This window comes from Prinia subflava, chromosome 10 (assembly GCF_021018805.1).
Source record: "Prinia subflava isolate CZ2003 ecotype Zambia chromosome 10, Cam_Psub_1.2, whole genome shotgun sequence".
In the NCBI taxonomy this organism is placed as follows: domain Eukaryota; kingdom Metazoa; phylum Chordata; class Aves; order Passeriformes; family Cisticolidae; genus Prinia; species Prinia subflava.
Window position 1 is genome coordinate 31,005,526 of NC_086256.1, and position 19,436 is coordinate 31,024,961.

The window sequence follows — 19,436 nt, forward strand, 5'->3', positions numbered from 1 at the left end:
TGGTTCAGAAACGGTTGGATGTGGCTGCTGTGTAGTGTTAGAGCACCAATAAAAATGATTTATTTCATTTTCATACACCCTGTTAAGAGTTCTACAATACACACACCTACATGCGGCTTTGGGTGTTCCCCAGTTTCACTCTTTGCTGCATTTTGTGTGTAACAGGTAAATTGGGTAGGCAGCTCTGTCTTCCGGTTTGTATTTTTACCATGTTATATTGCCTATACCAAAGCAGCTAAATGCACAGAATAATCCCGTTTATACACTCTATTAGAGATCTAAGTAGGGCAGAAAGAAAGGTTAATTACTTATTCCTCTGAGATGCATTTTAGTAACAGGCTTAACAGGGTTATGGGACAATCTAAGAAAATACTTCTCCAGTAACAAGGTCTTGCAAACAGGTTTATTTTTACTGCAGAAGAGCACCACATGTGTCTGCCCAGTGCCATAGGTGTGACATCTGGAGGCTCTAACCTTTAAGAAGCTGTTCAGCTGGAGACCAAGGCAACACAGCAAGAACCCTATAACACCACAGCAAAGGTGCAAAGTCAAGTCTGATTTTATATGACAGTGATCTGGCAGTTCTGAAAGACAGGAAAAGCACTGTAGGTGTATAAGAGTTGACAACATATGAGTCATATGATAAAATTATTTAAGTGGTCATCATATTAGTCTTGTCACTGAATCTTTTACTCCCTATTATTGTATCACTGCCTGATGAAACACCCTCTGTATCAACAGCACATTTTACTTTTCAATCTTTTAAACACTTCATGGCAGTGCCATGGGCAGGGACACCTTCCATTAGATAAGGTTGCTCCAAGCTTCATCCAGCCTGACCTTCAACACTACCCAGGGGCATCCCTGGCTTCTCTGGCAGTCTGCCAGTGCTTCACCCCACTCACAGGGAAGAATTTCCTTTTATTAAATCTCAACCTACCAAAGGTGTTTTAACACCTACTTCCTTACCCAGTGCTGTACAAATTAAGTTATAGGGACATGGTAATGTTGTCTGAGGACTCATGCTCAAAAAGTGACATGATGTGAACACTGCAAAATACACCACCAGTGCAGACACTAAAAAATTTCCACAGCAGCCAGAGTTAGCCAGTTTCCACAGAGACAGAGATATGCAGCTTGATTTATTTTAAAAACTTACTTTTCACTTATAAAAATAATATTTATTCTAGACTTACAGTACAAAAAAGACCAAACAATACCTATTTTATAAAATGGTTTAATGAATGCATGCATGTCTGGTATAATGATCAATAAATTTACTGAATTCAAATTATTTACTGTTGTAAACATTTTACAAAAGCATTGTGATTTATCTGGATATACAGTTCTTGATGGAAGAACTATTCAGACTGAATCAGTGGTACATCAAAAAAAATAAAGCTGACAAGACCCATTCTGCATATTCTCTTTCAAATGTCATTCCAGCGAGAGAAACAGCATGGTATAAAAAGTGTACAGTAAAGGTTGTTCCTACCATAACATCAAGTTCTGGAAACTGTAAATACAAGTCAAAAGTGGTTGAAACAGTCAAAAGTCATAATTCTTGTAACCAGTCAGAAATTACAGTAAAAAATGTTATGCAGTTATAGGTGGTTGTTAGAACAACGCCTTTCTTCTCATGTCAGTTGATAATTCTTTTCCAATCGGACAGCAAAAACTTTGGTAGAGGTGCTGAAAAATTTCAAAGTCCTAGACACAGTCACAGCACGTTCTCTGTGGAAAATGAACTGTACACCAAGGCTCAGAGGTGGTGAAAACTGTTTCCAAGTGGAAAAAAAAAGTGCAAATGTCCTGCACAGATAGCTTAAAAAAAGCTGCTGGTTCAATCATTCACCAACAGGATCTTTGTTTTCTTTTTGCATAGTTCACACATCACTGGGAATGTGACTGGGTGTGCTATTTTTGGCAAGAGCAAGAAGAAAGTGATACTAGTGAGAGTTGCCATGTTGGGCATGCTGGACCCATGCAGAATTCAGGTAGAGGGCTGCTACCTGATGTTGTTAGACACTGAATACTGATTTTGTATTTGTTGTAGCAGTTCAGTAATGGCCAAAAGCTTCTTAAGAATGTGCTGTAAAAGAGAATGTAAAACAACATGTTAGCTGCTGGAGACAGAAAAGGCCTCCCTGAGCAGCATGTTCAGCACCAGCCCATCAGACCTGTGACTCCATGGTTTAAATATATTACCAAAAAGATAAAATGTCTGATTCCCTAGCCACTGAGGGTAGTCTTAAAATAATGTTATGGACTTTGCCTCTCCTCCCATGAATCTTCTTGCTTCTTTGCGTTTAACAGGAAGGCGGAGGAAGTGTACAGCTAACACACCGTTACAGTTTGCCAGCAGAGTTTGCCAAGCATACAAGTGTACTGGCAAACTAGAAAACAGAAATAAGGTATTAATAGAAAGTTAAAGAAAATGAATTTGGTTCTCAACTTAAAAAATTCCAAATGTGAAAGCTAAGACCCAGAGTCTGTCAGGAGACAGTAATTTTGTGGGTTTAAGGCTTCCTCTAGAAACTTCACAAAAACCACCCAAATTCAGTTGGTTTTTTTGCATGAAGGAACAAGACTATGGGTTACGTATTTCCTTCACAGCTAATAACCTCCTGGTGAAATACAATATCAGTCATTTTTGCTACAGCAATACCACAAAAGAATCCCAGTATTGCGGAGTAATTCAGGGCACAGCACCGCTACCTGTGATTTGTTTCTGTTAACTCACCCGCATCACCCCTCGCTCGTTGCTGAGTGTCTGAAGCTCATCTGAGTGTGCCACGCAGATCTCGTGCGAGGCCGCCAGGTCACGGGACAGGTCAGTTCGAGAGAGGTCGGCAGTGTCTGGAAGCTCGGGAACATTCTTCAACAGAACAGAACACAGCAGGTTTAGGGTGCCAAGACCAATTTTGGTCTTTCCAGCTAAACCTTCCGTCCGTCTTTCATTATGAATCATCTGTTTATTTTCTCCTCTTCACAGGCATGTGAAGTAAACTGCAATTTGCAGTGCTAGCAGGATTCTCACTACAAGATCTGGTATTGCTCTTTGTGTTGATCAGAAACCTACAGCATGAGAAACCTACAACTCAAATCCTCTAAATGAAGAGGAAATCCATCCATTACAAGCTTTGTTATATAAATTACAAAAGAGCAACGAAATGCAGCAAAATCTGCTGTTACCTATCACGTAACTCATGAAACTGATGATAAACCAATAACGCTGCAATTAAAACAGCAGAATAATCCAACAGGTATTTTCAAACCAACAGTTATCAGAGACCTCATGTAAAATCTCTCATTTAAAGAGAACTGATGTATCATAGTATTCAGAAGTTGCAGTTTAATCAGAAAAGGATGACATCTAGAACCTACCCAAATGCCACACTTGCTAAGTATTCTGAGATGTCTCGTAGGTCACTTCTAAAGAATTAATTCAGCATGCTTAGCACAATCTTTTCATCTCAATTTTAAAATGAATTATTTGATTTAAAATACATATATATAAAATACAAAGACATAACTCCTGTTACAGCTACCACACAAAACAGTCACACTTTAAAACAACAACGTGACAGCAGTTCACTTTCAAACTAAAATATATAGAATGCACGCAGTGAAGCTTTTGTCAGTGTTAACTGAAATTCAACCTAGTATTTTTTTGAAGAAAAAATAATTTCAGTCTCTGGTCAAAACCACGTGACAAGTTATATATAAAAACTTCTGGTTTACAAACATATTTGTATTTTTGCCCGAAATTTCTTATCTCATAGTTATAGAATCTACTTAAGCTTCTCACTTTTACAGAGGCACTAAATTAATAAAATCTTAGGAAGATACTTGATGATTTTAATTCCATATGGCAGACCAACAATTTTTAAATAAGTATTAAAAAATGTACTCAGATAAAAGTGTTCAAAGTTATGTGAGAGCTGATGCATTGCTGAGCTAGTTAATAAGTGTAAAAAAATGAAATTTACAATCATGCTTTGTAACTTCAGGAAATACTCTTCTTACAACTTACCCCAAGTTCATCCAAGAACATGATCATGCGATGTTTATTGCTCTTGATGAATGGATTTACCCCTTCCATATATCGCTCCTAGTAGTTTAAAAAGTATTAACTAACAAATCAGTGCCAAGAAAATTGTCATATCTGAAGCAACACAGTGCAGTCAGGCAGATGACACTGCAGAACAAGTATGTAAATTGGAATAATATTATATTTTTTTCAAGTGTATTTCTAGTGTCTGGTGTGCAGCCAGTCAAAAGACTACAGAATTTGGTATTATATTTAGAAGACTGAGAACCTGTGATTAAGAATTTTTCTTACACATGCATACAGATACCAATCTGCATCAAGGTGAGTGTCTCTAAATACCTGTTTGCAGTGAACAGATGCTTTGTGTTCAGAAGTATCATCAAGAACAAATGCCTTCTTTCCTGTTTTGTCATTAACTCTGACATGCCAAGTTCTTTGTGTCAGAGAAACAACTTTCTCATGCCAGCCTGAAGTGATGTTAATTATGCTTAAGTCAACAGAATTATTTTTAGATGGTTTTAGATATTTTTGTTTTCCCGGTTGAAGCCTGGAAACTGAGACCAGTCACTGCTGGCATTCTGTTAGCATTTTAGTAGGAACTTTATTGAAAGCTTGGGCTTATAAGTGCAACAGGTATCCCTGACTTACAGTTTCATTATCTCTAGCACTATTATAGTTCAAGCACGAGAGCTTTGAAGTGCTGTACCACAGAAAACAATCATCCAGTGATAAATGCAGGGTCAAAGTGGAGGAAGAGAAAGTCATACATTCTGCATGAGAAAATAGCAAAAATTTTTTTGCATGCATTGAACAGGAACATGCGAAAAGCGTACTGAAAACACAATTCCAGTTTGTTCTCTGTATGTACAATTATATTCACCTTAGCTCCAAATTCAACCAGATTTGCTAAATTCTGCACAGACTTGGCGACCAGTGTCAGTGTTCTTGCAGCAGTGGGGGAAGGAGAATCTGGCAGGAATGCAAAGTAGAGAGTCACTGGCCATTACATTTAAAATTAACAACAGTCACATGAAAATAAATTCTTTTCCCATTCATGTTCTTATAGATTCTTTTTAATATAAAACAACTGCATGTAAAAGATGTCTTTACTTGGTAAAGTAAAATATATTGCTTTTATAATGTCCAAAAGCCATGTTAATCTGATCATCTTATTTTCTGTAATAGCAGCACACAGAACAAGAAGGCAAAATAAATAAGTGTTCCTAAGAGTTAGGTGAAATAACCATTGCCCAAGACTTGAGTTCTGTTGAACAGAGGATTACTTTTTAAAAGTTTTACCTTTGAAATTAAGGAAGGACGTTTACATTTTCCTTATCTGTTTATACCCACGTAAGTGGGCACTGACAAATTATACTTTTAAGTTACTGGCAGCAGGAGAACAGAGTGAATGTTACATGCAATGGTGGCCTGTATTTCCGTGAACCTCTAGTCCGTAATCACTGTGACCATAAACATTTTACATTAACCACTTAAGTCAGTTAGAACTTCCTTTTCTAACAAGTAATGTTACCCAGCAGTATCCCACAAAATTACTTTTCTCCAGTTAAGGTAAATGGCTTGGTTGAAAGTGTTCCACTGACACAGTTTTAGGGTTATATGGTCTGTAAGTTTCCCTCAACAGTAGTCGAGGATACGAGCTGGAGGCAACTCAGCAGGATTGTAAGGGAGAAGCTCAAAAGGGATTACTCAAATTTGTAAGTAGTTCTTTACACCTGCAGTCAGAGTGCAACCCAAGTTAGGAGGTACCTAACTTGCAAACTGCCCAAAGATAATAAAATGCCCAAGAAATTATCACTTGTTCCAGGCCATGTTTCTTAAATGATTTCTCCAAAGCATGTACAGAAATGATTACTGTGTGACAGAAAGGAACTTCATTTGGCACAGTTTAAAGACTGATTGTAGATAACATGCCACATTGTCTTAAAAACTGTCTTTGAAAAAAGAAAAATGCTTTTCTGAACCAGGTTTTTAAAGTTTCTCTTGTATCTCCTATTTTTCAACCTTTCTGAAGGCCATCCCTCTCTCATCTTTAAGATTCTAAGATCAATTGAGTCAAAACACAACTCTAAAGGCTGGAAGCCATCTAAGCAGGACATTCAAACAAACTGTTCACAAATAATTTTCTAGGTGCACAAATGTATTCCAAGCTCTGTAGATACATACGAACTTTATAATTGTACATTTCAGAGATACCATTGCATTCAGCTGTTAACTCTGCCATTGCACTGCATTGAAAGTGACATCTGAAATTCCCGTAATTACATTTTTCACACTGATAAAATACATAAACAATGCTAGACTTGACTCAAAATATTATTAAATGTAACAATGGATTTTTTTTTTTTTTGGACCTTGAAATTACATTGGGGATATCCACAATCAAGCCTTTGAGGGTGAAAAGCATATACCCTAAGGAGAAGTCAGCCAAATGACGTGGATAACTTGACTTGAAACACAGCATTCAAAAAAATTCCTTTTGCTACATTAGATACTACAGTTATTTCATGTCTCCTACTGCATAAAGTATAGATTCAATCTAAAGCACATAGTCATCTGAGATGATATTAAACATCCTTGGGTTCCGGATAGCAGGACAAATCAGTTGAAGAAAAACAAAGCCACTGAAATGAAATAAAATTGTATTTGGTTCAAAACCATTAGGACAATTGATGTAAAACTGTGTAGTCTTTCAGGAATAAAGTTAATGTGGGATCTTGTTGAGACAAACACCAGTAAATTAGCCTGTGCTCTGTAAAAATATAAATTAAGTTCATCATGCTATGGACTGCAATGCAATCTGAAAGAAGAGGCACACTGATTTCCCAGTAAAGCTGAACTGTTGAAATTGTGTAGGAAGAAATTAATTGCCAAGTTATAATGAAGACCACACCATGTTTGGCTCAAACAGGAGCTACCCTTGGTCTCTGACCTCCCAAAAATTCTGCACTGTCTGCTACTGCCAAGTCATCCATCCCACAGCTGTGGTGGTGTATGTTTTTAAAATTTGCTGTTTTATGTAAGGTTTGGTTGTCTGTAAAAAGTCAGTTCTGTGTACCCCCACCCCCCCAATTAATATTCCTTTGTTCCTCTCCTTCTCCCTCACAAGGGGTATTTTTAGACTGCACAGTTAATTGTCAATCATCTTTCCCGCCTTTAGTTTCCCCCTCCCAGTTCTCTGTAATTGGTCCGAAGTGCCTTTCCCCTCCCCTGTTCCCCCCAGAGACTGTGAACCATTGGCTGGAGGCGGCCAACCCCACCCCCATCTCCTCCCCTTTTGCTCCCCATAAAACCCTGTGTCAGACCAGAATCTGGGTCCAGAATTGGGCTCAGAGTTAGGCTAATAAACCTTCTCTGCTGCACCATTCCTGGATCCTCTTTTCTTTCCTCTGCCTTGCTGCACAGACATCTCCTCTTAAGCCCTTTCAGGGACACAGAGCCCACAGGAGTCAGTCCTGCTTGCGCTGCCTGCAGACTGACCCTAGACTGCGCCTTGTCCCAGTGTCTGGGCTAGCTCGGGGCGAGAGCCAGTGGCTCTGAGAGACACTGCGGCAAGCGTCTGGCACCCAACGTGGTGCCCTGAAAGGGGCTTTTGTCTTTGCTAAAGACCCCACGGATGGAGTTAGCGAGGTCCGGAAATAGGGGCCGACCTCGGGAAGAGAAACTCCTGGACGTCGCGCCGCCTCGGGTGTGAGCTGCCTCTCCGGAGGAGGTGCTCCCCGAGGAGAGGAAGGTAGCGTTTTGTACCACACTCTGCAGGACGTCTTCCCCCAGCAGAGGAATCCCCAAAGACCGGCTTTTTGCACCCACGCCAGGGTTGGTAAGTATAAACCCCCTTGAACTGCGAGGTGGGTTTTTGATGCAGGTCCGTGTGGGTGAAGCCCCCGGTCTGTGGTCGCGCGGCCCCGGGAGGTGGGTTTTGGGGCTCATCTTCCCGGTTGTGGAATCCCTGGTGTTTTGAGTTTCTTTATTTGTTGTCGGTTTTGTGTTGTACGAGTGGAGGTGGTTTTGAGTCTGAAGTCAGTGTCATTCCCCGGTGGTTTTGCGGTTGGTAGTGAGTGTGTTTTCGTTTGCCGGTTTTAAGCACATGGCAGTTTGATTTTCCTTTGTGATTTTTAGTTCAGTTCGGTCTTTGGAGTGTGCGGATTTTACCATCTTAAGAGAATGGGTGCATCTCTGAGCTCCACGCAGAAAGGAGTTTATTATGTTTGTGTTTCGATGTTGGAAGTTGAGAAAGTTCAGTTTTCTAAGAGCTGTTTAAAGAGATTGACTAGGTGGCTTTTCTTGCACCTTCCAAATACCTCAGAAGTAACAGTTCGCAGCTCCCGGTTTTGGGAGGCTGCAGAAAAGAAATTGATCCAATTGGGTAATTCAAAAGAAAAAGAGGCACAAAAATTTATGCTTTTAATTTCACAGTTAAAATCTCTCACGAAGAAGCAAAAGGTGCAAGAAAATCCACATCAGAAGCGATCTACCCCAGTTTCCACACACCCTAGTGCCAGTCCCTCTGTTCCAAAAAAGGGAATTTTGAAGAAAGCAGCAACCCGGAGGGCTGCCAGCCCAGGCTTTCTGCAAAATTCCCGATCCCCCAGCCTCAGCAGTCTTGGCCGGACTGCTGGGGATTCCTTGAGGTGCCCTGGCCAGGTGGCTCAAGGATCTTACCTTCCCCCATCTTCCCCTGCAGTTAAACCCAAAGTTAGGTTTGATTTTAGTGAATCACAGGCTCCACAAAATGGTGCCTGTGACCCACAAGATGGTGGCAGTTGCCCCTCATGGCTGACACCTTCTTCTTCCCAGAATCCTTTTTCTCCTCCACCCCCTCCCCCTCATCCCAACCCCTTCCTTCTCCCCGCCCCTCACTATCCACCCAACCCCTTCCTTTCCCCAACTCCTCCCACAACCCCTCCCACAACCCCTCCCCTACCTCGAAAGTTCTCACCCTCTCGTCCCGCCCCTACTCCTCCCACAACTCCTCCTACCACTGCTCCCACCTCCAGGAAAACCCCTCCCACTCGTTCCACCTCAACTCCTCCTACTACCCCTCCCATTTCCCACAGGGCTCCACCCCATTCTCACCCCGCCCATCAATCCACCCCTAGGGCGGAGCCAGCCGCATCTCCCCGCCCCGGAAGGAGGCCATTTTTACTGCAAAATTCCCACGCTCTCTCTTCCGGTTCCCACGCTTCGGAACCAGAAGATAGCAGCGAGGGCAATGAGGAAGTAGACCTCTCTGCAGCACTAGTCACCTACAGAAAGACCCGAGGTGGTGACATCCAAAAAGCTAATTGGCATCCTTTTTCCCAAAATATAATTAAAGAGTTATGCAAGGCGCACAAGGAGTTTGGCAGAGAGAGTCAATACTTCTGTGGCCTCCTAACTGCAGACTTAGCAGGGGTCACAGTGATACCAGCTGATTTGAGACAACCTTTTGCTTGTTTAATGAACGGCACGGAGTTCACCCTCTGGGAAGCCACCTTCAAACAAGCACTGCAGGAGACCATCCCAACATTGCCATTCCCGGCGATTGATGAGCAGTGGAACCCCTTCTCTGTTGAACTACTTAGCGGAGAAGGTTCTTTTAGTTCCCCTGACTCACAAATTCTTTTGATTCCTCCCTCGGTTCTTCCTATAATCAAAGACATCGCATGCAAGGCCTTTCTTACCTTGCAACCACACGCACCTCTACCACCCTTCACCACGATAAAACAGGGACCATCGGAGCCCTTTGTAGACTTTGTGGAAAAACTTTCTAGGGCACTTGAAGTCCAAGTTCCAGACGAGAGTGCGCAAGGAAAGATCAGGGACAACCTTGTTTTTGTTAACGCTAATAACCTTTGCAAGCAAGCCATTTTGAGTCTTCCCTTAGATCCTCTGCGCACTCTTCAAGCGATGTTACAGGTCTGTCAAATGAAGGTCCCATTCCTCGCCCGTCACAATCCACCTGTTCCTGTGCAGCCTGCAATCCCAGCGAGGACCGTGCGTGTGGCAGAACATTCCAATCAGCACTCTCAATCCCACAACCATCCTGCTCGTCGTGGAAGTTGCTTCTTCTGCAAAGAAGAAGGACACTTTGCGCATGAGTACCCAAAGAAGCCGAAAGGGAGGAGGAATCACACTACACCACCAGGAACGCCGCAGCCTTCCCGCAGCGAACAAAAAAATTAAAGGGGGAGCACGGGTCCACCCGGCATGATGACCCCAACAGGGTGGACCAAAAAGGAGGAGATGCTTTTGGGGGTCAATAGAACGAGAACAAAATACCAGACTGGACACTTTCAAATCCTGCTTGGGACTCACCTGAACCTATATTGACCACTACTTCTCTCTATGAACCTTTCAGGTTACATCTTACCAGGAGCCTACACCTACGGGATCGGGCTTGGCATCTGGTCACCCTCAACCTGAAGGAGCTGAAGGACTGGCCACTGGTGAAGGAAGGTAAGTTCATCATCGTCGGTGACTGTAAACATACTCCGCAGGAGACTGAGGTTCTTCCTGGGACACTTTATAACAATCCCAGGGCCTTCATGATCTGGCTGCGCACTACTCATCCCCCAACATTTGTCCCTAAAGGACAAATTGTTGCACAGGCTCTTCCCTACGGGGACCCAGATCATTACACCTTTTCCGTGAACACTGTGCATCACATCACTACACAGAAGCCCATCATCATGTGTAAGATGACATTAGGGGATGAGTCAGTCAATAAACCGCTGCTTTTTGACACAGGGGCAGATGTGACCATCGTCCCTACTAAGGATTGGCCGTCACATTGGGCCCTGGAGGACGTGCCTGCAAGTATCCACAGTGTAGGTGGGTTTCAATCAGCAAAACAATTGAAAGGCATGGTAAAATTTGAGGGACCAAAAGGACAATTGGCTTTTACTCGTCCTTTTGTTTTGGATTACCAGCGGCCCCTGTTTGGAAGAGACCTCATGTCTCAGTGGGGAGTCACAATTTGCATTCCAGACCCCCCACAGGATTTTTCCATAGCGGTCACTGAGAAGCATCCAGCCCTGAAACTGAATTGGAAAATGGATGAACCAATCTGGGTCTAACAGTGGCCGCTGTCAAAAGAGAAATTGAAGGTGCTTGAGGAGCTCATGGAGGAGCAGTTACAAAAGGGACATATAGTAGAGACTAACTCCCCGTGTAACTCACCAGTTTTTGTCATTCGCAAGAGTGACAAGAAACGATGGCGCCTCCTTCACGACCTCTGGCAAATTAATAACGTTATAGAGGACATGGGCAGAGGACATTCCCTACAACCAGGAATGCCGTCCCCCACCATGCTGCCCCAAAATTGGAATTTGGCTGTCATTGATATCAAGGATTGCTTTTTCCAAATTCCACTACACCCGGACGATGCACCACGTTTTGCCTTCTCGGTTCCTTCCATCAACCGAGCGGCCCCAAGGAAGAGATATCACTGGAGAGTGCTCCCCCAGGGGATGAAAAACTCTCCAGTGATGTGTCAGCATTTTGTCTCTTCCTTGCTGCACCCTGTGCGCGCAGCCGCGGAGGGGGTTGTCATCCATCACTATATGGATGACATCCTCTTTTGCGCGCCGACAGACAATGAACTATCACGAATGCTTGACCTGGTAACGAGTTCGTTAGTTGCTGCAGGGTTCTAGCTGCAAGAAGACAAGATTCAGAAGATGCCACCTTGGAAGTACCTGGGCCTGGAAATTGGAAAGAGGACCATTGTTCCTCAAAAATTGGACATTCGGACTACTGTCCATACCCTTGCCGATGCCCATCAGCTCTGCGGTGCTTTGAACTGGGTAAGGCCCTGGCTAGGTCTGACCACCGAGGCTCTAGCACCCCTTTTCAATTTATTGAAAGGGGGAGAGGAGCTTAGTTCTCCCAGGGTACTTACTGCAGAGGCAAAAGAAGCATTGGAGAAAGTCCAAGAGGCAATGTCATCGAAACAAGCGCACAGGTGTGATCCCAAGCTACCCTTCAGATTCATCATAATGGGTAACCTGCCACATCTTCATGGGATCATTTTTCAATGGGACACAGATACACCACATTTCACCAAGGGCCAAGGCAGAGGAGATCCTCTTCTTATTATAGAGTGGGTCTTTCTCAGCCACCATCGGCCCAAGAGGATGACACAGCCGCAGGAGCTCATGGCTGAGCTGATCCGCAAAGCGAGAACGCAGATGCGATATCTGGCCGGTTGTGACTTCGAATACATTCACATACCAATCAGTTTATCAACGGGCCAAATAACCAAACCCATGTTAGAACACCTGCTTCAAGAAAATGAAGCATTGCAATTTGCTCTAGATTCCTTTACGGGACAAATTTCAATTCATCAGCCGGCCCACAAATTGTTTAATTCGGAAGTGACTTTTAGATTCGTGTTAAAAAGTGTCCGGAGCAAGAGACCCCTTGATGCTAGGACCATTTTTACTGACGCGTCCAGTGTCACAGTGCCCACTAGAGCCCACCGGCTCTGTCCCTGGCAAGCCCAGGCGCGGCGACAGGCGTTCAGTGGGGTCAGCCTGCAAGCAGCGCAGGCAGGGCTGACTCCCTTGGGTTCTTTCCCCTGAGGGACTCTTGTGAGTGATGATAAGGCGGCAGGCAGTGGAAAGAAAGGAGGAGTCAGTTCTGAGGGAACAGAGGGTTTATTAAAAACACCTCCTCAGCCCAGAACTGGCCGAGGAAGGGAGGGTGCAGTGGGTTTTTGTTAGGGGCTAGCTGGGAGGAGCAAGGGGAGTGGTTGGCTATCACTAGCCAACCGGGAACAGTTGCTGAGGGACCCAGGGGTGGGGAAACATAACATGGACTAATCAGGAGAGGGTAGAAGGGGATTTACAAAGGCGGGAAGGGTAACAGACACATAACTGAATCTAACAGATGTGAGCTAAAAATAACTCACTGTGAGGGAGAATGAAGGAACAAAGGAATATTAATGAGGGGGGTGAGGGTACAGAGAACTGAACTATTACAGAGAACATATGCAATAAAACTAATTAAATTAAAGCACTGCCACATCCCGGGGCTTCTCACAAGTCAGTAATGACTTGGGAGGATCCCAAAACTCGGCAGTGGGATGCAGATATTGAAATTGTTGAGGGTTCTCCTCAAATTGCCGAGTTGGCTGCTGTTGTCAGAGCCTTCGAGAGGTTCCCTGGACCCTTCAATTTAGTAACCGATTCCGCGTATGTTGCGGGGGTGGTATCTAGAGCTGATCAGGCCGTACTGCAGCAGGTGTCTAACACAGCTCTATATGAGCAGCTCTCGAAGCTAGTTAAGCTTGTATCCCACCGAGAGCACCCATTTTATGTGATGCATACGAGGTCGCACACTGATTTGCCTGGGTTCATTGCCGAGGGAAACAGAAGGGCGGATGCCCTTGCTGCCCCAGTGGCAATGGCCCCCTTGCCTGATGTTTTTGAGCAGGCAAAGCTCAGCCATCAGTTATTCCATCAGAATGCGCCTAGTCTTGCTCGACGCTTTCATCTCACCCGACAGCAGGCTAAGGCGATTGTCAGCTCGTGTCCATCCTGTCAGTCCCACGCAGTGCCGACATTGCATGCCGGAGTCAACCCCAGAGGGTTGGAAAGTTGTGAGCTCTGGCAGATGGACGTCACCCACATTACATCGTTTGGGAAACTGAAATACGTCCATGTATCAGTGGACACTTTCTCCGGTGCTGTCTATGCCTCTGCGCACGCAGGGGAGAGAGCCCATCATGTCATCCAGCATTTGGTTCAGGCTTTCTCATTTATGGGCATCCCCAAGGGGATCAAAACTGACAACAGCCTGGCGTATAAGTCCAAGGAGCTTGCAGATTTCCTGCAGCAATGGGGAGTGGAACACAAGACAGGCATCCCCCACTCCCCCACAGGCCAGGCTATCATAGAGAGGACCCACCAAAACATCAAACGGGTCCTCCAGCAACAACAACAAGTGCTGAAAATCGAGACACCCTCCATCAGATTGGCCAGGGCCTTGTACGTCATCAATTTCCTCAATTGCTCCTTCGAGAACTCAAATCCACCCATAGTTAAGCACTTTCAATGCAATACAGACTGGAAAGTTGAACGCCATCTGCCTGTCCTGGTAAGATTCCCTGAATCAGGCAAAGTTGAGGGTTCCTTTGCCCTAGTGACGTGGGGGCGTGGGTACGCCTGCGTCCTCACTGATGAGGGGTTAAAGTGGATCCCAGCAAAATGGGTCAAACCTTATGTGCAAAAGTAAAGAGAGAGAGAAGGGAAAGTCCCCCAGGTGGCTTCAGCGGCACTACGTCGCCGAAGAAAGTGTTCCAAGGTACCCCCAATTGATACTCTCTGGGAATGCGAGAATGACTCCCCCTCAGCCTGTTTTTATGAAACCTCATGATTTGTGTTTTTAAGTTTGTTTTACAGGTCCTACCCACCCCGATCGAGCATGCAGACCGTCTACTTCGTCATCGTCATCGTGGTCGCCAGCCTCCTAATTACCAGTCAGGCCTGGATCGTGCCACAACCCGCTGCAAATGTGTGGACCACGTTAAGCGCGGTCTTTAGGCCAGGACCATATCTGCCTGAACCAGGCCAGCGCCTCAGACCCGATCTCTTCCTGCCTCATGGGGATGCCTTTTCAGAAAAGCGAATTGCCCGAAAGATTACTCTATTATGCACGCCGTATAAGTAAGATAGCCCCCCGTGGTAGTGCCTTTATCAGTTGGAGAAATTTTTTGTTCGGATTGGAGAATTTGAAAGATGAACCCCAGGAGCTGGAACTCCTTGGATCAGCCAAAGCCCCATACTGCATCCACTTCACTAATTTGGCAAATACTCTTAATCCCCGAACAAAGCATGTGGTCCAGTCCAATTCGTTGTATCACGCAAGATCATGGTGTAGAGGTATAACTAAAGGAATACTTCCCCCTCAAATTTATGATCACCCCAAAAAAATTGCCCAAAGAGGTCTTTCTAATTTGCAGAACCCATGCTTGGGCAGGCATCCCCTCTCATTTTTCAGGAGGTCCATGCACCTTAGGGAAACTGGGACTGTTTTCACCGAACAAAACTCAAATAATGAATTGGAAACAAAAGGAAAATGGTGCACAGAAATCGGCCATTTCAAAAAGAGATCTAAAGAAATTGGATCCAAACTGCGATTCAGAAATTGTACATTGGAGTAAGTCAAAAGGAGTCGTAGTCACTATATTTGCCCCCTGGGTTTCTATTGCCAAGAACATGGGGGAATTGGCTCACTTAGAATGCTGGGTAGCTAAACAGTCAAGAATGACTTCCAGTGCCCTATATAACCTTCTGCAGGATGAGGATCTAACGAGGCAAGCCACCCTCCAAAATCGGGCAGCCATAGACTACCTCCTGCTCCTCCACGGGCATACCTGTGAGGAGTTTGAGGGTCTATGTTGTTTTAACCTGTCAAGTCGGGCTGAGGACACAAAACAGATCTTGCGGCAGATGCAAGACATGGTCGGGCAGATAAAAAGAGAGACATCGGACTGGTTAAGTAATATCTTCAATGGCTGGGGACTCTCTGGGTGGGTAGGATCTATCCTGAGGACTGTTTTGTTATTCGTGTTTATTATTTTAATTGTCCTGGTGGCCTTCGGACTAATTAGAAAGATGATTTTTAAGTTAGTTTCCAGTGCCACTTCTCCCCCCTCTCCGGAAGTGAATCATACAGCGGTGTCGGCTGACCCTGAAGAAATGGACTTGGAAAGCTCTGAAGAGGATCTGGAAGATTATGAAGAGCCAGAGGGCCCATGCCGTTTACCCCACAATCAATGGCCAACCCAACAATCATATTTTGCTGAATGCTATTCGGAGTCCGAATACCTTCCAGACCCACCGCGGTTCTTTTCATCTTAATTAAAAGAAAAGGGGGAGATGTGGTGGTGTATGTTTTTAAAATTTGCTGTTTTATGTAAGGTTTGGTTGTCTGTAAAAAATCAGTTCTGTGTACCCCCACCCCCCCAATTAATATTCCTTTGTTCCTCTCCTTCTCCCTCACAAGGGGTATTTTTAGACTGCACAGTTAATTGTCAATCATCTTTCCCGCCTTTAGTTTCCCCCTCCCAGTTCTCTGTAATTGGTCCGAAGTGCCTTTCCCCTCCCCTGTTCCCCCCAGAGACTGTGAACCATTGGCTGGAGGCGGCCAACCCCACCCCCATCTCCTCCCCTTTTGCTCCCCATAAAACCCTGTGTCAGACCAGAATCTGGGTCCAGAATTGGGCTCAGAGTTAGGCTAATAAACCTTCTCTGCTGCACCATTCCTGGATCCTCTTTTCTTTCCTCTGCCTTGCTGCACAGACATCTCCTCTTAAGCCCTTTCAGGGACACAGAGCCCACAGGAGTCAGTCCTGCTTGCGCTGCCTGCAGACTGACCCTAGACTGCGCCTTGTCCCAGTGTCTGGGCTAGCTCGGGGCGAGAGCCAGTGGCTCTAAGAGGCACTGCGGCACACAGCCACCACTTCCTCAAGCCATTTTAAGCTAGAGTGCAGGAGTGAATGGGCAAAAAGATCTCTCTTGGCAGAACACACCTTTAGGTCAGCTTCAGCTGATCCTTTATCCTGATGACAGTACACTTCAGTAGAAAAATAAGGGATGTGCTACTTTCCACCATAAAAGAATTGCTGCCATTTTAAAAGCTGGAAAAAGAGTGCTCTTCTTCTGACTGCAGAGTCAGGAATTCATTCAACAGGAACACAGAACAAGCTTTAGCAGCGTGAGAAAAAAATCTGTCTTCCTGTTAATACCAGAGGTAAAAATCATCATTCAGGTTAACCTCAACTCCAGCTAATTGCTGTACATTGAAGTGACATACAGACCAAACAAATCAATGTAAAATGTCTGTAATTTTGGCCTTGGACACCACCAGCAGACTGGATTTCACCACAGTAATACCACAGCCTCACTCCTAATGAAAGGAGGAAGGGAATCTTGCCTGTTGTAAAGTACACAGGTAGGGAAATCCCCACATTTCTTTAAAGTGACAAACTATTGAGGTTGAAGCATCTTCTGTAAGTCAAAGACACCTAGGATGTTATGTTATAGACATATCTCTCTGAGAAACAGAAGCTATGGGCTGGTAAGAAAACAGTTCTTGGCCAGAGGTTAGGCTAAAATACTTTCTATGGTGAGAATTCAAAGCTATGAATCAGTAGTTAATTCTGAAGACACACAGATCAGTCTTTTGAAGGGCTGAAATTTGAAGGCCAACAAGGTACACATGTAGCAGAGTACCTGCTGATAGGGAAGATCTGATGCTCCTTATCTTTGTCAACCTTCCTAAATTAGGAATGAGCAACTATCTGTATGGGAGTTTTAAACCAGAGAGAAATGGCAGCACATTCTGACTGATACAATAGAAAAGATACAGAGATATCAAAAAATTGTCCATCTGGCTCTGAATATTGAATCATTCTTAAACCAAAAACAATGCAATGAAAGGTAATAAACATCACTGAAAGCTGTGAAACTGCACTCCAGAGAGAAATTTCTAGTATTCACTTGTGAAAACAGAACACCACAAAAGCAAGTGATAAAGTATTTTTAGCATCCAGTGGAGACTGCTGGAAAACTCTGAAAGTAAGCTGTTGTGTCCCCCACGGAAAGTCACATGGTCCTCTCTGGAGCTGGGGAGGAGCAGCCAGAAATGCAGAATTCACTACTGACCTTTACAGCCTTCCAGAGCTGAGCTGAGAGCTCAGAGCTCTCAGAATAGGAGCAGTCTCTATTTGAAGGAAATGCTGCTTCACAGAATGAAACACATAAGGCTTCTGGTGCCAAAATGATAAATACAAGCCCAAGACAAATGCTCTCAAAGATCACTCCACAGGAGATTAACCTCTGCTAACCATACAACTGCCTGACACCACAAAAAGGAAACCCGTGGCTCTGATACTGAGATGGGGCTCAAATATGGCTACGAAAATTCAGAATTTTAGAAGCATATAATAGGTTCAAGCAGGTGAAGGGCAAACAGAAATATCTACGGTTTGTGTAATGATTTTTGCAAAAGTACAACAACTTGTAACAGTATATAGAACATAACTTGTTATGAAGAAAGAACTGGTAGCAGCGCACATAGGAGTTTAGTTGCTAGGTAAAAACTATTAGGATAAGATGTATATTGTGAAAATTCAGTAAAGCAAGACTTAGGTATCATGAAAAATCAATAGAAATCAAGCAGAAATCTATGGCTTGAATCCAGCAAAATGGGGCTCCAATTTTTTGGCAAGACCACAGTGACCTGAAAAATAGCCAAACCTGCACTGACCTGCCCAGAAGGGAAGGTCAACCTGAGGAAGAGGTCGGCCTTCCTCCCAAGGGCCCAACTCATGACTACCAGGAGGTGTGGTGGCTAGTTACCATACGAAGCGAGACAAGGAGGAGAATGGGTGGGTGGGAAGGTGTGGGTTTGTGGGATCAATTAGTATTTAAACCTGGACCTTGTCTGGACCAGCTACACATGGTTTGGAGGAGAGATCCTGCCGTGTGTCCCAGCTGGAAATGACACATACCTGCTTTACATCTTCAGTTGTGAAGTCCTGATTTCTGCAAATCAATACCCTGAAAATCCTTGCCATGTTTAGAAGAAGTATCAAGACCACATCTTTGTCAAACATTTTTGTTTGACCTGCCCTGGCAATGAACAGAGTTAGAACTTTTGTATTGCACTGGTTTAATAATGTAGACTGGAGTTTTGTGGCTGCTGTAAGTTCAGAACAGCCAGGTTCTGTAACCTCCAGCAACGTTTTCAGAGGAGCTCCAGAATATTTCAACATGATTGGGCTCCAGTACTGTAAATTCAAAGCTAAAACCATTAAGTAAAGCTATACTGACCTCTATACTACATCAATTCTGGCAAGGCTCTAAGAACAAAACCAAGAATTCAGCAAGCTCTATCTTTAATTGGGAGTTTTTTGCTTCATCATCATAAATATCTTAAACACTGCAGTAACCTGTGTAAGTTCATACAGTTTTGTCACTGAAAGAAACATAGATAAGTACACTGAAGTATGTCTTCAACAATTCTTGAACGAAATACTTCCAGAATAAGGTTGTCAAGTAACTTACCTAACAGCTCTGGTTCTCATGGTAGTATTAGCTGGCCATTTGTTTTGAACAGACTTCTGTAGGCACCCATAAATATACCTCAATATCCTGCAGAAATAGTTGCTAATTACTTATTCCATTAAACTTACCGAATCAAAAAAGCTGGGTCAGAAAGGACTTAGACCAACCTCCTACTTGATGCAGAACTATTAACAACTTTGTATTAATAACTTAGACAAATCTTTAAATTATAAATTAACTCTCAGGTAAAGTTAACAAACTTATAAAAATTCTATTTTAAAAGTATGTTTTAGAAAGTAAATTTATAA

At 43.8% G+C, this 19,436-nt stretch overlaps 1 protein-coding gene across 1 annotated transcript in view; it reads right to left on the minus strand.

Annotated features, from left to right (window-relative positions):
- Positions 1–2,008: 2,008 nt before the first annotated feature.
- The window catches only part of LOC134555266 (ras GTPase-activating protein 1-like), a 61,683-nt gene continuing 44,255 nt past the window's right edge, over positions 2,009–19,436 (minus strand). The window contains 6 exon segments of the mRNA XM_063406731.1: positions 2,009–2,092; positions 2,744–2,878; positions 4,037–4,114; positions 4,935–5,026; positions 6,632–6,696; positions 19,129–19,215. Of these exon segments, the coding sequence (XP_063262801.1) occupies positions 2,009–2,092; positions 2,744–2,878; positions 4,037–4,114; positions 4,935–5,026; positions 6,632–6,696; positions 19,129–19,215 (541 nt within the window).